The sequence below is a fragment of the Pavona decussata genome, unplaced genomic scaffold (genome assembly GCF_977016875.1).
Source record: "Pavona decussata unplaced genomic scaffold, jaPavDecu1.1 SCAFFOLD_232, whole genome shotgun sequence".
NCBI lineage: Eukaryota > Metazoa > Cnidaria > Anthozoa > Scleractinia > Agariciidae > Pavona > Pavona decussata.
In genome coordinates this window covers 771,572-791,434 of record NW_028145637.1, presented here as the reverse complement: position 1 = coordinate 791,434, position 19,863 = coordinate 771,572, and the positions used below count along the sequence as shown (strand labels likewise).

Here is a 19,863-nt window from a genome sequence, read left to right as displayed (position 1 = left end):
ATTGATTGATTGATTGATTGATTGATTGATTGATTGTTTGATTGATGGAATTGATTGATTGATTGATTGATTGATTGATTGATTGATTGATTGATTGATTGATTGATTGATTGATTGATTGATTGATTGATTAATTGACTGATTTTTAGTTTTAGTTTTTAGTTTCTTTTTTCAGCCTTATTGGACACCTAAAATGAATACAAAGAACAAAACAGAAATACGAGAAACAAAATGAGTTGTCCAAAGGGTATTGCAGTATTTATCAAGGTTTCTCGACCTAGCCCCTCATTCCTGTCGAATTTAATTCAAGCTTTATAAAACTGGCAAAATCGCACTACATCAGGTCTTTTATTTATTATGGACTGAACGAGGTAAATGACTTTCAAAGAGTGACTAATTGTAACTTGACTTGTGTTCATGGCGTTGTTTTCTGGTCAAAATGATAAAAAAAAATCCGGTGTCAGGAGAAATGTTTAGCTCAGCTACTTGTAGATTCGAATTGCATAAGTTAGAGCCGTTTTGAATTGAGTGTTGTAAAACCCAAACCAAAGTACCTACTATAGCCAATCACAAGAAAAGTAAACAGCGCAATGCGCCAATCAGAATTCGAAGCAAGTATATGTAACCGGTGTCAAGCGCGGGAAAATTCGTGCGAGCAAGTAACCATTTGTCGGGGTCGCCTCTCATTAATGGAGAAAGTAGCGTGAGTTTTGTTAACCAATCACAAAGCGTAGCAAAACAAAATCAAAGCAAGCGCGAAATTACTTTCGACACTGCACTGAAAACCGCTCAAAAAGCGCTAAGCTATTCATATTAATTTCTCACAGAGAAAGACAGATGTCACCCTAACCCCTGCTTACATGATGGGATGTGTATGGAGGTCAACGATGAGCTGGGGTTCTTATGCAACTGCACAGCAGGATACCGTGGCTCGCATTGTCAAGGTGTGCATATTACATTTACAGTTCTTTATCTATGTTGATTCAGCTTACTATATCACCACGACCGTCTTAAGGGTGACTTTACCCATGTTTGCATCGCCTCTGTTACAAATTTTATGTGAAATGATGTATTTTAAGGCCTCAGAGGAGAGTTTGGGCCAGAGAACAATATAATTTTTTAACTACTTTTTTCTATCTCTAGAGGTTGCTAGCCCCTATGTTATGTTTAGCTTTCATTGAATTATTATTGACATAAATTTCTGTCAATGGACGTGAGATCCGGTGCTCCAGGACTCGGTTCGAAAAACAGGTTGTTAACAATTGCCTATTTTGAGCCAAACCTGTAGGGCCAGTTATTTAAACAGAGTCTAACTTAGGCCAATCAGTGGGCCTCCAAATCTGTTTATAAGTGGTTTATTTTAAGTAGGTAAATAGTTTCCTAGTCTGGAATGCAAGCCTTCTTGTTACCGTCGACAGTAGACAATGTTAAGATATGATTGTCGGTAAAATTGAAAATTACTTAGAACGTGGTTTAGTTAAACACCGTCTAAACTGTCTTTTAATAACTGACCCGTACTCTTTGCGTACCAATATTTAAATTTGCATCAGCTTTTCTACATCATAAACTAAACCAGAAGGGGATTCCCAAAGCAGACGTATAAACCTTGCAGAGAAGAGCAATCTCTCCCTTTTTACCATACTAGCAAGAATTAGTTGAGAGGAAAATATACACCATGTTAAGTGAAGGCTTAAAACTTTGCCATTCACCTTTTCGTCCCCTTTAGTCGTTTGTCGATTTATAGTTGGTGTGATCATGATTGAAAAGATGACTGTTCAGTTCAAGAAATATACGAAAGTGTGTCTACAAAACATGAAAAATGCATGGACAAACTGGAACTAACTTTTTTATGTTGCTTTAATATTATATTATTATAAATAATTCTTATATGCAGATTTAGATCCTTGTCGGCCAAATCCATGTCTTAACTCTGGAGCTTGTATTCACTCTGACGAAGGATTTGTTTGTAACTGTTCAACGGGCTTCAAAGGAAAACAATGTCAAGGTTTGTAACATTTTCTTTGATTGCGGGACGCCCAACCAAGCGGCAGTTAGCAGATATAATATAATATAATATAATATAATATAATATAATATAATATAATATAATATAATATAATATAATATAATATAATATAGGCATCGAAGTTTTATCTTCATGCAACATAACTTGGTCTAAAGCTAAGGCATCAAATGAATCCTAAATAATAATTCTAAAATTGAAGTGTACACCCAAAAAGATAAATTTCGTTTGGACGATTCTTAGGTTTCCATTTTCTTTTTCGAAAAAAGCATTGACGCTAAAAGGAGGACAGCAAATGGACAAATTTTGGTGAACATTAACTACATCCGTTTCTATCAAACAATGCTCTCAGTTTAAGCTTTAGGTTTTGATCAGCGGACGTCCATCAAACTGTACTGAATAATGGTGGGAATGAGAGAAAAAGAATAATTACAAAAAACGCCAAAAGAAAAAAACAAAACAAATTGCACCAGCCGGGAATCGAACCCGGGCCTCCCGCGTGGCAGGCGAGAATTCTACCACTGAACCACCAGTGCCCACAGAGTACCTCTATCGCAAAAAGTTTGTCCTAACATTTGTTGGAAAAAAGTTCCTTTCTTTATTTTCCACACGATCAAGAGAAAAAGCATGAAAACCATATTTTCTGTGTGTGTATTTGTTAGTACCGTGATATAGTAAGCATATATTGTAAGTACAGTCAGTACTGTAATTATCGCAATTAGTATTAATTAGTGTTAGTAGTGTTTAGTATTGTATTATTAGTGTTACGTAAAGCTAATAATAATCCCTAGCTTATTTTTTGTTTTCAAAAATAATTGACGCAAATAGCGAATATCTATTGGGCCTTCCAATCCGACATTTTAGCTACCGCGAGTAAAGTCTCAAAGGATTAAGCCCAAAACGAACCGTTGCCTGTTAAACTATCTTTGTTGTTTCCTTCCCCTAATGAGCCTCGATCCCGGAACCAAAATACATAATTTGCATATACCATTTCAAAACAAATATCTTACCTTTCAGATTACAGATCAAGAAAAGATGTACATAATTTCTAGGGTGTTACTTATTAATTCTTAATTCAAACTGTTTTCTTAGAACGTGATCTATGCAAACCAAATCCATGCCAGTTTGGTAACAAATGCCACCAGACAGGAATAGACAGCTATCAGTGCGTCAAAAATCTCTGCAACCCAAGTCCCTGCATGCACAACGGAAAGTGCATTGAGATCAACGATGAAGACTACACATGCGCATGTAAACCAGGATATTCCGGAAAAAACTGTGATGGTGAGTCTGACACGTGTATTTATCTTCGAACTTACAGATTCATCCCTACCGTGCTACATTAAATTGAAAACGTTATAGTTTACGGAAAGTAAATAAATTCCAAACCAACCAAAGTTTCCTCAAATATTGCAAATTTCAATCAAAATAATTTTTTCAAACTTTGGCGTGGTAAGACATGACGTCACACCGACGCTTGTTAAATTAACGGTGAAGTAATTCGTGGAAATAATTGGTTTTCCCAAACTTCCAAAAAAGTACCTTCAAAGCATTTTTAAAGTATACCAAACGTCTAAATCCATCGAGACCCTTTCTTTAATTTACATGAGCGTAGTAACGGAGTGATGCAACTCAAAGAAAAACAAAGTAAAATACTTTTTTCTTTAGACCTTAAGACATTGACTTACAGGAAGATGCAGTCCTGTTATAAAAGAAAAAAGAACCAAAATTGCAGTCTGGTACTCGGCCTTAAATAACATGTTTGTTACAGGAATGAATGTGGAAATACTGACTTACAAAACGCTTTAATTCTATCGTAAAGAACTTGACTTGTGTTACACAAACCCCTGCATGAATGGCGGAACATGTTCCAGGACGGCATTTGGAGGGTATAGATGCGACTGCACCCCTGGATATTACGGAGTGAACTGTACAGGTGAACAACACTGATACACCAATGAATAAAATTGAACCCAGACTGTAACGAACTTGGCTGATTGCTGTTCTATAATAAGAGCCTTACCCCTACTCCCGAAAGGCAGATTATATCTAACTGTAACAGAAGGAGAGGTTACTTTAAATTGAAATTGTTGTTATTATCAACCAGTTTTGCTGCTGTTACAAAAACAAAACCTAACTTTATTTGAGTCTTCCAACATTACCAACACTACTCCAACTGATACTCTAATTCTGGACACTGTCTATCAATAACTAATTGATTGTCGTGGTTGTTATGGTCGCTGTTGTTGTTGTTGTTGTTCTTGTTTTGGATGATGTTGTTCTGGTTATTAAATACCCTCCCTCCTTATTCACGTGTTTTCTAGTCTTCTAAAGTTAGGTTATTACGGACAATTAAACTTTGAGGAAACTGACCGGGCCTTTTGTATAAAACAAAAGGATATAAATTGAGTGCTGGTGAAGATTTATCATGTTCTTAAGTTGAGAAGGACTCTTTCAATTCCTTTTCTTTCCACAACAAGAATTTGAGAAGCAAGTTAACGCGGAAGGTCGTCACAACGTACCTGTGTCCCATAGCTCCGCTCTTGAAAACAACGTAAAGGGAGTCAGTTTAGCAAGTTCCTCCACAGAGAAGGCCTTACAAGCTCAAGACAAGCCAAATGGAGGTAATGCCAGTACATGTTCATTCTCAGTGACTTTTAAAGCGGCCATTAAGAGTAACACTACTGAGTAGCAGGGTGAAGGCCTTCCATTTGGCTTCAAGCGAAAAAATTGACCGCATTTTAAAAAAACCTTTTTTGTCGTCAACAAAAGCTAAGTAATAAAATCACTTAAGATACGCTACAGGGCCGATCAAAAAGGTAGAAAGAGAAAACAATACCTTAATTGAGAATATGTGTATGAGCAAAATCTTTTAATGGTCATTGTTTTTATTTGTAAGTCATTGATATATCTCGTTTGTAAGATTAACATCAGTTGCTATTTGTAAATCTGAAAAAGAAAGAAAGGAAAAGATATCAAACTTACGAATTTGCCAGTCCATGAAAATATTGTAATGATAAACTATTTTGTGCGCGTGCGTCTGTAAAAAGAATGGATCTTCACAAAACGTCAGAGAATCAAGATTTGAGATATATTTGTTTGAAAAAAAATAGAGAAGAAATTCAAGATGGCTCCTTCTATTACAACTCAAGCACTGCTGACGTTTCCTTCTTGCTATCATGTATTTTCAGAAGTCTGTCAGCCAAACCCTTGTAAAAATGGTGGATCTTGTTCAAAGAGTGGAGATTCGTTTGACTGCAAGTGCGGCAGAGGCTTCAAAGGAAGACATTGCGAGATAAGTGAGTTTTTACCTTAGAGGGTTTTGAGTAAGAGGCAAACGCTCCGACATAAGTACTAAGGGTGCACCTAACTATTTGATATTGTAATAACAAAAACTCTTGAAAATTCTGATGCATATCTTATACAATATCTGTTTGGTCCTAAAATATTTGGGAAATGCTTTGCTTTATCTAGATTGGGCCTTTTTGGTCTTCTCGGGCGGAGTTGGGGCGGGAGAGGTTTGGGGGACGAATTTGAACAGTCTCCCTCGAGATCACTAACACAAGGTGATGAGGTCACATGACGTAGGGATTACTACATCTTGAATTTCTTGTTTTTGGCCAGAACATTAGAATGTTACTGAAATTTCTCGCAAGCAGTAAAGCAAACTGCGAACGACTTCTGATATGAGCTGTTTTAAACGACTTATGCTCAAGGAATCTGCATTGCGGTTTTATTTTACTGAAGAAAATCAATTAATAAATGAGAGACAATCACTGTTACGTTGTCAACTTAAAGTGCGACGCGCCTTACCGTGGCCCCCCAGCAAACTTTTTTTTTACAAGTTAGCCATAAAATACAAAACGACATGCTTTCAATAATTCGTTGTTGCGTCGCTTGCCTGTTGGACTTTGCAAGGAGGCGTGGCCGTTAATCAAATTCGCGTATCCTGATTGGCTAACTTGTAAAAAAAATTGTTGGGTGGCAACGGTAAGGCGCGTTGCACTGTAAGCAGCTCCGAAAAGAAAGCTTTGAAAAAATCCATACTTGTACGGGATTGAAACCCATGACCTCTGCAATACCAGTGCAGTGCTCTACCAAATGATTTATCAGACCAACTGATATTTCCCTAGCGGTCAAGAGATGGGTGCGAAATATATCAATTACATTTTTGTTATAAAGTTAACTGGAAGGAAAACGCTTATGAAATAAAGAGGTTATTGTCATGCTGTAACACCATGATTGAAAGCTTTGGGTTAGCTTTGCATATGAAAGTCTTGTTACTCTACAGGAATTATAATTCACCATAATTCACCATAGCGAACATTCTTCCCATTGATTATTTCTTCTCTTCACTTGCACATGCGCATCACTCTTCTCACAGACAACAACCACTGCATTCCGAACCCATGCAATAACGGTGGCACGTGCCTCTTGAGCGAGGAAGGCAACTTTGCCTGCCGCTGTCCGGTAACATTTGCTGGCGCAACATGTCAAGGCAAGTCCCATGCGAAAGAAATCCGATTCAAATTGAGTAATTAAAAAAAGCAAAGAGAAGCTATTGGTTAGAGAAATTTATTGTTCACTTCTTGATGGCTGTCTTGAAGTCATGTTATCAGTTGAAGAAGATGGACAAATAAGCTTTTAACTAAGAATAAACGTTTCATTGACTAATGTCCACTCTGGTTTCGTAGCCACGCACCAGCTGGATTGATTGGCTGCTTTCAATTGGAATAAGAATTCATTCGTTTTGTAGAAATGAAAACATAAAGAAGTGAAGAAATTTGTGTTATGTGTTAAGAGGCTTAATAAAGGGCATGAGGATTTTTCAATTAGATTAAATCTTCACTTAATCTCAAATTTAAGTCATTTTTAATTGGACATTAATCTTGCAGAAGCGACAAAAGTGCAGAGACTTGACCAAAAGCCCCATAGTAAGTCCACTTCATGTATGCAAGTTGTCAAACGAAAACAAAACTAAAAAAATGCAAATTTTATCTTTTGTGCACAGGTTATTTTGTCGTGGGTTCGTATGTATGTATTTCGTCAGGAAAAGCAAAAAGCTCGCCACATCACCAACCAGCAAATGACTATCTGGATATCCACATCACCTGGCTTTGTCCTCTTTAGAGGACTTGCTCATGTTCATCAGTCAAGTTCACAATCACGATTCTACATGTACATCCCACATCAGTTGATCCTCATAGTATCTTTTCCCCAAATCGCTTTGCAGTGAATACTTCTTTGCGAAAAATATCTCATTAACTTGACTAAATCTTGCGAGACAGGAAATCCTGTATTTAGCGGAAAACTATAAAGGCCGGTTATTTAAACAAAGTCAACTTCTATAGACCAAAGGATCTGTTCGTAAGAGAGTCATTTGAAGCATTTACGTGAGTGTCTAGCCATTGCTATTTGCCGCCTTCTTAGCACTGTTTACCGTTGACAAAGTTTAACCATTTGAATTAACCAGATTGGAGTCCATTTAGTACGGTTTCAGTGTTAAACTCTACACGAACTTCGTTTAAATAATCGGCCCTTACAATTTTAAACATCTTAAGTTTTGAGAAAATGCAGCATACATCTACCCATGTTAACTCAGCACGTAAAAGAGGGAATCTTCCCTAAACTATCATAAAATAGTTTTCATCTAAATTCCTTAGGGGGACAAGGACAAAATACAGTTCGTCATGCAACTGTGCTTGTTTTCAACCTCGACCTCAATCTCTGATAGAGGGACTTTGGTATCGAGTTAGTGACTTGTGGCACTGCTATTGATAGTTTTTCACATCCCAGTGTTTCCTTTTTTTCACACGAATCTGGCAATAAGTAATTCATTATGACAGAGTTGTTTTCGTTCTTTTTTGACAAACATATTTTTTGTCTTTAGCGGATTACTGTTCTCCAAATCCTTGTAAAAACAAAGGCGTTTGTGTGGTAGAAGAAGGCAAAGGATACAGTTGTGCCTGCCACCCAGGATTCACTGGTTTTCATTGTCAAGGTAGGACGTCCAGAATTCCTGTTAATGCGCCTTTCAATAACACGCGAATTTTGTTCAATATCGAGACTCAACTAACGGGCGAGAATTCACTGCTATCAATCATCGTACGAGCGGATGTTTAGCGAACAATGCTGGTTTGACAGGCTACAAATTTAAGGGAAGTGTTCTGTTCATAAAACGTGAACAAAAAGTGCCATGTTTGGATGCTACGCTGAGCAACGTTTCGAGAGCACCTTCGGAGCACTGAAAAAATCCTGCCGGATTTTCTCGTCTCCGAGCATTTTAATACAGCCAGACACTTCATTGACGATCCTCTGGTTCGTGGAATTTTGTTCTGCAGGGAGAACTCGCAACGGAAGCCCCTGGAGATACAAATGATCTTCAAACTTGGCAACAATCTCCACGGGGCCTAAATTCCAAATTCCTTCTTCTTTAGGCCGCGCGCGCACTATAAATTTTTGAATTTTAATTTTCCATCCATTGCGCATACGCCGGATCAACGAACTTGTTTTTCCACTGATGAAAGGCCAAGCCCGAAAAGTTTGGAAACCATGTCTCAAACATGGCACTTTTTCAGGAATGAAATACAAACGGCGGTGATAAACATAATAAACTTGCGCATTTTATATAACTTGACGTTTTGTATGGCACTTTTTGTTCGTGTTTTATGAACTCAACACTTCCCTGCTAGTGCTTACTAAGTGCCACACAGTTCACGGGTATTTTTCCGTTAATCGTGTTACTAATTTAAGGTCACGTTTGTTTGTTGTTGACTTGAGCATAGGTGGTTTGCAACCAATCTCTAGAGATCCAAAGACAATGATGTGGCAGCCTTGTTGGATGACAGAACCTTTTGTTTTGTCATCTAACATGGCCGCCATGCCATTGTCGTATTGGATATCCAGGGATTGGTTGCAAACCACCTATAGATAATAACAGTAAATTTCGTGGTGGGGTGAAGAGCTGAAGTGCAGAGTTCATATGTTGTTGGTGGACGCCTCAAGATAAACTCAGTCCACTGTAACTCGCTCGAGTAACAACCAATCAAGTTTCAAGTTTCAAGTTTATTAAAAAATTCAAAAATTTACCAAAAAGAGAGACTGGCGCGCAGGTGGCGAGAACTAATCTAGGCGGGCCAGACTTACAACTGTTTAAGGATAAAATTAATATTATTACAGTTTTTACAATCAAAGACAGAACAAATAGAATTTAGGGGAGGTAGTTTTCTGCGCTGGAAGTGAACGATTTAACGCTTGTTGTCATCGACACGGGTCATATTTTGCCATCCCACACGGCTTCGACTAGGCCCAACGCCATAGTGTGTAAATTTGTGGGAAGGCTCGCGAAAGAAAAGGTTATGGCTGCAAGAAGGGAAGATAGGAACACTCGAGTTAGTTACACTCGAGTTTCCATAAATTCACCGACAGCCACGACGACACCTGAGTGCATGGACACAGGGCATAGTGAGTGAATGGACGCATTGTTTTGACATCAGAACTCCAAATCAGTTCTTATTTCTAAATCGGTTCTAACAAAGTCACTTCCACCTTGACGTTTTTTGGTGTTTTCAGAAAAGATTCAGTCATGACGACATAGTATTCTGTGATATAGTTACCGTGATCTTTGCTTAGATTATAAAACCTTTGTCAATTGTCACTATCAATGGTATATACCGGCAAACTATCGTAGTTGGAGTACCAATACTCGCACTCCGTTCGTACTCAAAGCAGTCTCTAAGTTATTCATCACTTGCATCCCGATTTCTAGATGATCATTGTACTCCTAACCCGTGTCAGAACCAAGGATTGTGTATTCGTGACAAAGCCAAGCGTTTCAAGTGTAACTGTCACAATGGCTATTTGGGGCGAAACTGTGAAAGTAAGACAATTTGAATTTCTGATCTTACGAATATAGCTTTTCCCAGTGAAACCTTGATTTGAAATATTCGTGTTCTAAATGAGAATCTGTACTTCAAATTGGGTCAAAAGTGTTTAATGAAATGTAATTTAATAAGCTGGCCCGGTTCTTCCAAAGACGATTTACGCTAATCCACGATTAAAAGTTAATCGCGGTTTTCATCACGCTCGTTAAAAATGGTTTAGAAGGCTAATTTCAAGCTAAAGGTAAATAAAAGTGTAATTCAATACTGAAGGACAATAATCTTTTGGAAGAGTCTTTATTGATTAGAAATTAAACTCGAATCGAAGTTCACGTTAATCCAGGATTAGCTTAATCGGGCTTTGAACAACTGTAGCCATTACCAAAAATACACTTATCCTTCATAAGTTTACTTCTTTTGTATTTTGTCTTTGTGATCCGCGCGTTACTGCGATGCGTTATTTCACTACAACTGTACACTCTAGAAACTAGGTCGCTGGCAAAAACTTTTTGTGTTAGCTCCGAGAAATACTAACTGGTATCATAGTTACTTGAGGGATTGGTTATGAAACCTTGTCATAAAAGCAATGGTGCTGCAATTTATGTTGGAAGGGCCGCGACCCTGCACAATCCTTTGTTTTAACGTTCATACCACAGTTGAATATCTTAACAAAAACGTTCGATTGGTCAGTTGCTCCAACACATTCCAAATTCAATTGTTGTTTGAGCAGGGTCAAGCCCAAAAAGGCAAACAAAAACATATAACAAAGAAGTTTGTCAGGTTTCATAACCATTGCCTTTAATTAACTATGCTGGTATTAAACAAATTAAAGCAGAAAACCTAATTATAGTACATGTGTATTCCTTCCTCAACTGTAACAAAACTATCGTTTATACTTGCACGAAAGAACTGGAACCAAGGTACTTCAAACTTTTTGTGCTCGTGCAAAAGATGTCTTTTTGATGATTATGCCATGTTTCTTTAGTTAATTCTTGTCTGCCCAATCCCTGTAAAAATGGTGGACTGTGTGTGACTGTTCATGGTAAAGGATACCAATGCAAATGTCGAGATGGATTCAATGGACCTCACTGTGAAAGTAAGTTCACCAATTGTATTTTTTCCAAAGTTACTTTATTGTGGCAAATTGGATTCAACTCTTGTTTAAACGGGAAACCATGGTGTCGTATTATGGAAGGTCGAAACACCTTCAAAGGTAGTAATTGCTCCGGTGAACAGATTTTCGGCTTAACAGTAAGATAACATTATTTTATTACTATATATGAAAAATTAGCATTATAAACTACTCAAAAATGTTACTTTATTGTTATCTTAAACAATGCAAGTTAACGAATGTACAATGTTCTTCATTTAAACATAGTTTTCGTATTTAAAATTTCAGACAATCCATGTTACCCTAATCCTTGTAACAATGGTGGTACATGCCTGGTGTTCTATACGGTTTACTTGTGTAAATGTTCGCGCGCTTATAGAGGAACCCGTTGCAACGGTAAGAACGCACTTGGATCTCTTCTTTTTGAGGACAAATCCATTCCGTATTTAAGGGTCTTATTGGACTTGAAGTTGAACGATCATGGTATTGATCATATTTAAGCGTTTGCGGTACGGTCAACACTCCTCATAACAGACAACTCAGGATCACATTTTGAAGTCTTTAACAAGCAGAGTCCCCAATAGCGGGACTTTATTTTCGGTAATTCCTCTGAATTAAGGAATGCAGTTGTAATCGAGTAATTAACAGGTGGGGTGAGCTGTATACAGATAAAAGTTTATAATTCGTCCTTTCTGGGCCGACATAAAATTTTTCTTTTATCAGAGGTGCACTTCTCAAGGAGGTATCAGTAAGGTAAATTTGGAATATCTCGTTTAATAATTCTCTGATCTTTCGTCTTTTCTTAGTTCTCATTCCTGAACAGGCCTTGGCACCAGCGCCGCCTCCTGTTACCTCAGCCAACTTCATTTCTGAAATAGGACCAGTGCGCAAGACAACCGGGCGCTTGAAAGGTAACTGGCAACGCTTTCTCTATTCTATTCGCAAAATCTTGTTTCATCTATGTTATGCATTTTGGTTCGACTAAGACAACAGAAAGCAAAAAAGATTAACTGTGAATTTCTAAAATCAGTTGAATGATGCTGCCATATTTCATGTGAATTTGTGAAAATTTTCACATAACTAGAACTGGAAGTATTTCAGAACACGTGACGTAAGAGAGAGAGCGTTAAACGAAGGGACGAAGGGCATCCAAATGTAACCCGGAAGTTACTCTACCCCGATGCCACTTGCTTGAATTTTGGTCACAACTCAAAAGCTTAACCTAATATCAAGCAAAAGAAGTATTTCTAAACTTTTAACAAAATCCCTTAGATTTTTCCAATAAAGACTAGTGAGGACTACGTATATGTGGCGAAGCACGAGTGATGTTAGCCAATCAAGAAACCATTTCACTACATGTTAGTGCTTTCTGTCCATTGCAATTTCTCGTATGTATTTGGTTGCCGTCAATACTCTAGACATTTTTGAAGTTTATGGTTTCTCGCTGCACGGCTGTAATTGGGTTCACTTGGCTAATCCTTCTGCAGCATTGTTGACCTGGCCCCATCTATCCACTGGATAGTTCGCTATCCGGCAGATAAAATGTGTGCAACATTTTCCCGATAGTCCTATAATTTGTGAATAGCGTAGGAGTAGAAGCATATGTCAAATTTAAGAATGGGATTGTGTGGAAAACTTGTCAAAAGCATTGGTTGGGGTAAATTTTTTTCCTCTGGATAGCGACTTATACAGTGGATAAAGTTATCCGTTCATTGAACAACTGAGGCCAGTATGACAACATTTTTTTGGAACGCTGTTAGTGTAGCTAAATACTTCAGCAGTTAGCGTTAACATCACCAGGCTGAAAGCATGCAATCAAATTTCTCCATTGTTCATTTGCCACTGATGGACATTCAAATCCTGGCATGCAGTATGTCGGAACCTTGGGAAAATGAAATTAGTTAAATAGCCTTAGCTTATCCCCCGAGTCTACTGTTGCTCAGTGGTATAGCAACAGAACTTGGACTCGGAAGGTCATAGGGTCTACTCCTGTTAAAAGAACTCGGATTTTCCTTTTACCAAATATGCCTGTGTCAATGACTGAAAGAAAACACCTCGCTCAGGCCGTAACATTGTTGCTTCCAACAAAACTGTTTGGCGACTCAAGAAATAATGTTTAATCGAAAAACAAACAAAAGTGCTCCTTCAAAACCATTGGGCATGGGATTTCAAACGTTTTTAGCGTTGTTTAGTTGGTCAATCGTTATTGGAACGTTTTCCAGGAACTGTAGTTTCTGGTCTACACATTATATGTATCTTCACGACCCGTGGTCTTGTATGCTCAATAGGGCACTTAAAAACGACGACAGCGACGGTAACGAAAGCGCCACAAAACACCAGGTTTAATGAACAAAAACAAATTCACGCTGCACGTAAATTTGACATTCTTAACTACAATTGCCTTACGTCAATCTTCGTCGTTACGATGATACAACCTAAAGGCTGTGTTATACACACAACAACTGTACATCTTACTTTTCTTTATCATAACTAACGATGACCTAAACACTTATCTTTTACCAACGCTAGCAAACCCCTGCACCTCCAACCCTTGCCGCAACTCTGCCGTGTGTCTAGAGACAATTGACGATACCTTCGAATGTTTTTGCCGTGGCGACTTCTCTGGACCAAGATGTGAAGGTTTGACTGACTGTTAAGAAAACGTACTTGACATTTCACTAAGACTCTACGTACATACAAGCTACGGACCGGACTAAGTGGGTGGGGCGCGAGTTTAAACTCTAGATCTAGTGATTTCAAGGCTGAATTTTCCCAGGTACTCTTTTTGGTCTCTTAACCTCATCCGCAAGGATAGTCACCTTTCTTTTAGCATGAAGGTGTAGAATTTTATTCGCGTCTACATGTACACCGTAAAATCATCATTTAATGCTAGGTGCCAAGAAAGGAACTGATTAAGGTACTTTAAAGAAAGGGTTTTAACCCAAAGCATACTTTTCAAAACATTTGCTCAAGCCAAAAAAAGAACAGATCGAGAAATACGCTACTTGAATTAATTAATTAAATGAAATCAAATCGTAATATTAAATTAAGAAATGTGAAATTAATTTTACAAAATTTCTCACGTACCACTAAATAAAACAGTTCAATAAATCGAAGGTTATATGTTAGGAAAAAATTATAATGTATGTTAATAATTTTCTGATTTAGATGTTGGAGCTTACACCTACTCCTCAGGACCAAAATTCTTTCCTGGAAAAGGAGGTAAGGAGCACCGCCTTTGACTTTTTTTTTCTTAGTGTTTCTTGGCTTTTTGTTTGTTTTTCTGTTTGTTTTATTGTTGTTGTTGTTGTTGTTGTTTTTTTTTTTTTTAATATATTAACTTAGATGTTTCGTAATCCATGCAATTACTGAAAGTCTAAAGGTCCTGGCAACTTACTGGCCCAATAAATAGCTTTGGTGATATTTTTTTTTTTTACCAGAAGTCAATTTTTGTTAGCTTTGAATACTAAATACTAAAATCTTATAATTCTATGGAAACATTGGTCAAGTACCATGTGTGTAATCACCGTGTAATCGGCAAAAAAACATTTAAAAATATACTTATCTGGCCCGGTAAGTTACCGAGACTTTCTCGAAAACGTAGCCTTTATTCAGAATATTCAAAGAACTGAGAACAGGTTTTCTTTAGAACAGCTGCTTAATGAAATGTTTTGTGCCGCAATAAACTGTTCTAGGTTTAGTATCTTCTGCACACGTTAATACTGTGAGTGCGTTTTAATTTCTTCTCACAGAGGAATGCCAGCATTGTGATCGTAACGCGCACTGTGTTGGCGGACACTGTATCTGCAAGCATGGTTTCGTTGGAGACGGTCTGGAATGTTGGGGTAAGGAGTCTCCTTAAGAATAAATTTTTATTTGATAGATGCCTTTAAAAACGGTTGAAAATTCCTTCCTTCGCGGCGGAAATACAACTTTGATTAAGTTTGACATGTTATTTGCGCAGCCGAGGCCAATCAGGCAACAAAAAGGAAAACGCAAGAAGAAGCACCATTTTGGAAGGCGGTTTATTCATCTTGCATTCTTCCGACAAGTTAAAATTCCAGTCGAAAACTCGAGCCTTCAATTTCTGAGTTTTAAAGGACCACCGGGACAAAATAAAAGCACCGGATCCTGTACTATTTAATGATCTAATCGTCAACAAATTGTAGAACAAATGGTACAGAAAAAGAGAAATATATTGATTCCAATATTTCGAAAGGCACGGCCTTTCTTCTTCAGGGTATTACAGTTTATTGAGGGAAGTTTTTTTGGTACTTAAAACGTTGCTCAGGTTAAAGATATGTAAAACGTATACAAAATCAAACGTTCTAAAAAACCCAACGTCTGTTTTCACTGTAAACAGATTAGCGTGCGAATGCAGCCACCTCTAACTTGGAGCGATGGTAGGCGGCTGTATTGGCAGAATATAAGAATACAGAATCATGAAGATGTTATTGTCGGTAAAATGGATGCGGAAAAACTACGAATATCCGGATATACAACATATTATTTTGAAACGGATATACAACATATTATTTTGAAAGATAAGTCTATCTTCTTGACTAGCTCGTACTGCTATTTTGACTCATACTCACTAACTAAAACGTTTCCCATATTAAAGCTTGATAAAACTCTCTAATAGTCTTTGTCATCTGAATCCAGACAATGTTATGCTTTTCTAGTCTTTTCAGCTCCAACTATCAGTCTATCAGTGGAAATGGCTACGTTTATAAGACGTGTTCATTCATTCATTTTGTTTGCTATCTGAAAACTGTAAGATTTGCTAACACCGACTTTGTCCGTGATTTCTCTCACAACAACGTAATACATGACCTCCTTGGTCGGTGCAGTTGATTGTATACTCAGTGCAGATCCTTATTTTATTTTTTATTTTTTTTTTCATTTTGTAATTTTGTAATCATCTTCTAGTTGAAACTCTTCGAGACAAGGAATGGACATGCCAAGCTCCTTCATGTCAGAATGGTGGTACATGCAAACCAGGGATATCTAAATGTGTCTGCCGCCTGGGATATGTGGGTGACTACTGTGAATGTAAGACTGCTATTTTAGTACATTTGCAATCCTAAGCTGTAGTCTATTTCGCGCTGTGCGTTTGTTATGATTACACATGGATTTTAATCATGTAATTCAGAAAGCCGTAGGCATTGAATGGGGAACATTGAGCCCAAGAGTTGTGTAGACACTAGCACGAGTCGTGTTCACGTTAAAGAACGGTGCTTACTTTTGGTACTGCGCATACGTTCTACGCGTCTCGAGATACTCGGGTCAGTCCTATCGGTAGTGCTCACTAATACAGGGATATTTTTGCGCGGTTTTAAACTATGCGGAGAAAGCAGAACTTAGCAAGTGCTCTTGGTATCCTAAAAGAAAATTGGGGGTAACCATGCATTTTTCAGAGATAATTAAGCTTCAACTTAGGAAAAACTGCTATACATTTCTTTATATTTTGGAGCTCTTTAGAAATATTGTTGCTTAATTACCTCTGAAAAATGCGCGGTTACCCCCAACTTTCTTTTTGAGTTCCAATAGTCCTTACTGAGATCTGCTTTTCCCGCATAGTCATAAACCACACAAAAATACTCCTGTATTAGTACGCACCGTCCTTAAATCACATTGGTACATTATACAAAACTATGTTTAAGTATTCCAAACGAGATTCGGAGAAATACCGAGAATTACGCTAGTTCCGCCAAAAAATGACCTCAAAACGAGATTTCGGCGAAATGTGCTTTGATGTTTTGGAGTGCTTTGGGTTACGTTTCGGTGAATTGTCCCATAGGTTGTTAAACTGCAAACGTTTCCTGGTCTGGAAAAAATTTCACTGCACGAAGCGAAAGGTCGTTTGCATGAAACAAGTGTAAAAAAAAAAAGGCCATTGGAAAACTCAAAACGCTTCAAAGTACTTCTGCATCTAAATTCTATGAATAGAGAATCTTTATTTCCATGTTTAGCTCCAATATTTGCTTACATCAGCAAAGACGACAAAAAAAGCTGCAATTAAAATGTACCCTATAAATTAAAGGATGCAAACTTAATATTCCCTGAAAATCTGAGCATGATGTCAAAAAATTTTTTTGAGAAATGAACCGTTAAAGTATAAAGATTTTACGTAGCATGGATGGCTGGCTGGCTGCTCTTGCCACCCAGCTATCCTTTTTTTTTTAAATTTCAAAGTTTTTGAAAGCTAAGTTCTCCGAGAAAACTATTTTTGCGGCCCAAGAAATTAAGTCCAGGAAAAGTTCATGCCATAAGATTATATCAATTTTCCCTATGCAAATCTTTTCAAGTTATTGATTAGTTGGCCACCAAAACCCACTAATGAAAGCTACGACTGCCATTCAGTTTTGTAAAGACCTAAGAAAATTGTGAAAAGTAAGGAACCAACGTTAAATAATGGTGTTAGGAAGAACTTAGCTCTGCAGGCTTTTACTTCTTACTTTAAACTTTATCTTGACAGACATTACTCTTTTCATTCTCTTAAGCTTACTGCCCACCTTCGGTCCATTTGAGCTTTGACAAGTATACCCAGAGTACATTGCAGGATGACTCCGGAAGTGAAAACAATGGTCTCCTGGCTAACGGTGCACAGATCGTTCCACATGGTGGAAAATGTGGCAATGCCGCCAACTTATTAGGTACGTTCAAAGAGTCAAGTGCATTAAATAATATTTTCTTTTACTTTACGTTTATTTTGAGCATCCGTCTTTAACGGCAATTACCATTTGATTGGCTTAAACTGCATATGAAGCAAAAACGTTTTAAATGTAAGATTTTTTCAAAGTTTGAGATGTCTAGCGTACACCTTGACAATTTTACAAGCGCCGAGAGTTGGGCTATTTTGACCTGAAAAATGGTTGCTCAAACCGCGCGGTCAAATTACCACGTGAGAACGTCTACCAACGTAATTTTGAGTACAATATGGTGGATAATGCGAAAGAGAAGGCTGGAGGGGGGGGGGGAGATATTGCGTTGTTGGCGCCCTTAACAATGAAAGTTGTAAAAACCAAAGATAAAACGAAGGGAGTTCGAATGCACCAGTTTTCCTTGTAAGAAATCAGTGTGTGAAAAAAAATCCAACATCACAACGTCACAGGGAGTTCGAATGCACCAGTTTTCCTTGTAAGAAATCAGTGTGTGAAAAAAAATCCAACATCACAACGTCACAAGAGGGAATTTGCAATAGACTCGACCCTGTCTCAAGATATTTTTCGGCTCAAAATTGTCCAACTTTCGGCGCATTTAAAATCGGCAATTTTCATCCTATAAAACCCAAACTTTAGAATCTTACATTTTACGTATTATATTTTATAACTGCGCAAAAATAAATTTCGATTCATATGCACTTTTAACACAGAGAGAAATACTTTTAATCTTTATCTGTTTATTTCTCGGTTTATGCAATTCAGTTTTTGCTGAAATTTTCCACAATGTTAGCAAATTCATCCATATTCATTCATTTACATGAAAGTTTCTGATTATTTAGGGATTTTTCTAGCCAACACTTACATATATTTTTCTGGTCCGTTTTCTAATCAGGTTGTCTGTGTTAAACATTAAAACTGTTCCTCTAGATTATAGATGATTTTGATTGGTCAGACCGTACATCGAAACTATCTTTTGAAACAAAATTGTTGTGAAGACAGGCCCGGGTTAAAGGATATGAGTTTGCCAGAGAAATGTTTAATGGTTTAGACGATTTGTACACAAAAGTACAAGAATTTTGCCTTTACTGTACGTTTGTCAAGAGTTAGCACAAAATGTATTTTGATTGTGAAGATGTTACTTTTCACAGTTAATATTTTTACCGTGATATTGTGATCATAGGTGGAGACGTCTTACTAGATGGTGCACACTTCGGAAGAGTCCCAAGAGTGGGAATTACCATAGCAACGTGGATTAAACTGGATACCAACAAAGGCATTCAGTCAATATTCGATACAGTGGGAAGTCACTCCAAGCACAAAGATGGGCAGTATCACTTTGAAATTGAGAACGGGAAAGTGCGATGGTTTCACAGAAACGAAAATCACGACACCATATTTAGTGTGTTGACACGTCCTGTCGTGCGTGAAGGGGTCTGGACACAAATTACTGCCACCTACAATGCTAAGAAACAACGAGCAAGAGTGAGTAGCATGATCAGAGTTTACATCATAGTTTTCAAATTGATAGCCTGCATTCTAATGGTCAATTTCGGAATTGCTTTAAGCTTCGTTTACAATATGGATATAATTTATTTTTATATTTATTAAAGTTTGCTTCCCATATAATATGCTATTATTTTATATATAAAATATTTACAGAAAGGATGCAAAGAAGAAATTGAACTGATAAGTAAAAGCAGCGAGGAAGCCTTAAGGTCAAGTAATACCGGCAATATTTTCTTTCAACTTGCCCCGCAACAAGTTTTTCGTTGCAAGTTGCGATTGTTTGTTGCCCGTATTAGCACGCACGCGCTCAAAAAATTTTATGTTGCAGAAAGTAAACTGTGTTTCTACTTTTTGCAACATGAAAATTTTAATGTGCGCGGTGGTGGTAATACGCGTAACAGACAATCGCAACTTCCAACGCAAAATTTGTTGCTCGGTAAGTTGAAAGAAATTATTGTCCGTATTACTTGACCTTAAAAAGTTATAGAGCTTATAATAATTCGGCTTCCTCGATCAACTAATGGCGTGATTCGCTTACAACATTTTCATAAGAATAGATTTTCACTTCCCTCGACAGTTAGCAAAGAGGATTTTAGGAAATTTTGAATGTGTATCTACCAAGTGTTTCTACCATGTTAAAGTTTACATTACGGTAAAGTTCGTGATTATGATTGGACT

At 37.5% G+C, this 19,863-nt stretch overlaps 1 protein-coding gene and 1 non-coding gene across 6 annotated transcripts in view; one reads left to right on the top strand and one right to left on the bottom strand.

The window, feature by feature from the left end:
- LOC146458634 (uncharacterized) overlaps positions 1–19,863 on the top strand; it is a 49,212-nt gene that overhangs the window by 20,273 nt on the left and 9,076 nt on the right. For 2 of the 5 annotated variants that reach the window (XM_085090436.1, XM_085090432.1), the window contains exons 17-35: positions 828–944; positions 1,895–2,005; positions 3,116–3,307; positions 3,846–3,959; positions 4,504–4,647; positions 5,215–5,322; positions 6,408–6,521; positions 6,919–6,957; positions 7,914–8,024; positions 9,792–9,902; positions 10,889–10,999; positions 11,303–11,410; positions 11,821–11,925; positions 13,544–13,654; positions 14,183–14,236; positions 14,767–14,859; positions 15,944–16,066; positions 17,518–17,670; positions 18,860–19,161. In XM_085090436.1, coding sequence (XP_084946562.1) covers positions 828–944; positions 1,895–2,005; positions 3,116–3,307; positions 3,846–3,959; positions 4,504–4,647; positions 5,215–5,322; positions 6,408–6,521; positions 6,919–6,957; positions 7,914–8,024; positions 9,792–9,902; positions 10,889–10,999; positions 11,303–11,410; positions 11,821–11,925; positions 13,544–13,654; positions 14,183–14,236; positions 14,767–14,859; positions 15,944–16,066; positions 17,518–17,670; positions 18,860–19,161 — 2,321 coding nt within the window. The remainder of the gene's footprint in view (positions 1–827; positions 945–1,894; positions 2,006–3,115; positions 3,308–3,845; positions 3,960–4,503; positions 4,648–5,214; positions 5,323–6,407; positions 6,522–6,918; positions 6,958–7,913; positions 8,025–9,791; positions 9,903–10,888; positions 11,000–11,302; positions 11,411–11,820; positions 11,926–13,543; positions 13,655–14,182; positions 14,237–14,766; positions 14,860–15,943; positions 16,067–17,517; positions 17,671–18,859; positions 19,162–19,863) is intronic. The other 3 variants (XM_085090434.1, XM_085090433.1, XM_085090435.1) reach the window with 3 other exon arrangements.
- On the bottom strand, positions 2,489–2,559 carry Trnag-gcc (transfer RNA glycine (anticodon GCC)). The gene has a single exon. It is a non-coding gene; the product is annotated as a tRNA-Gly (tRNA).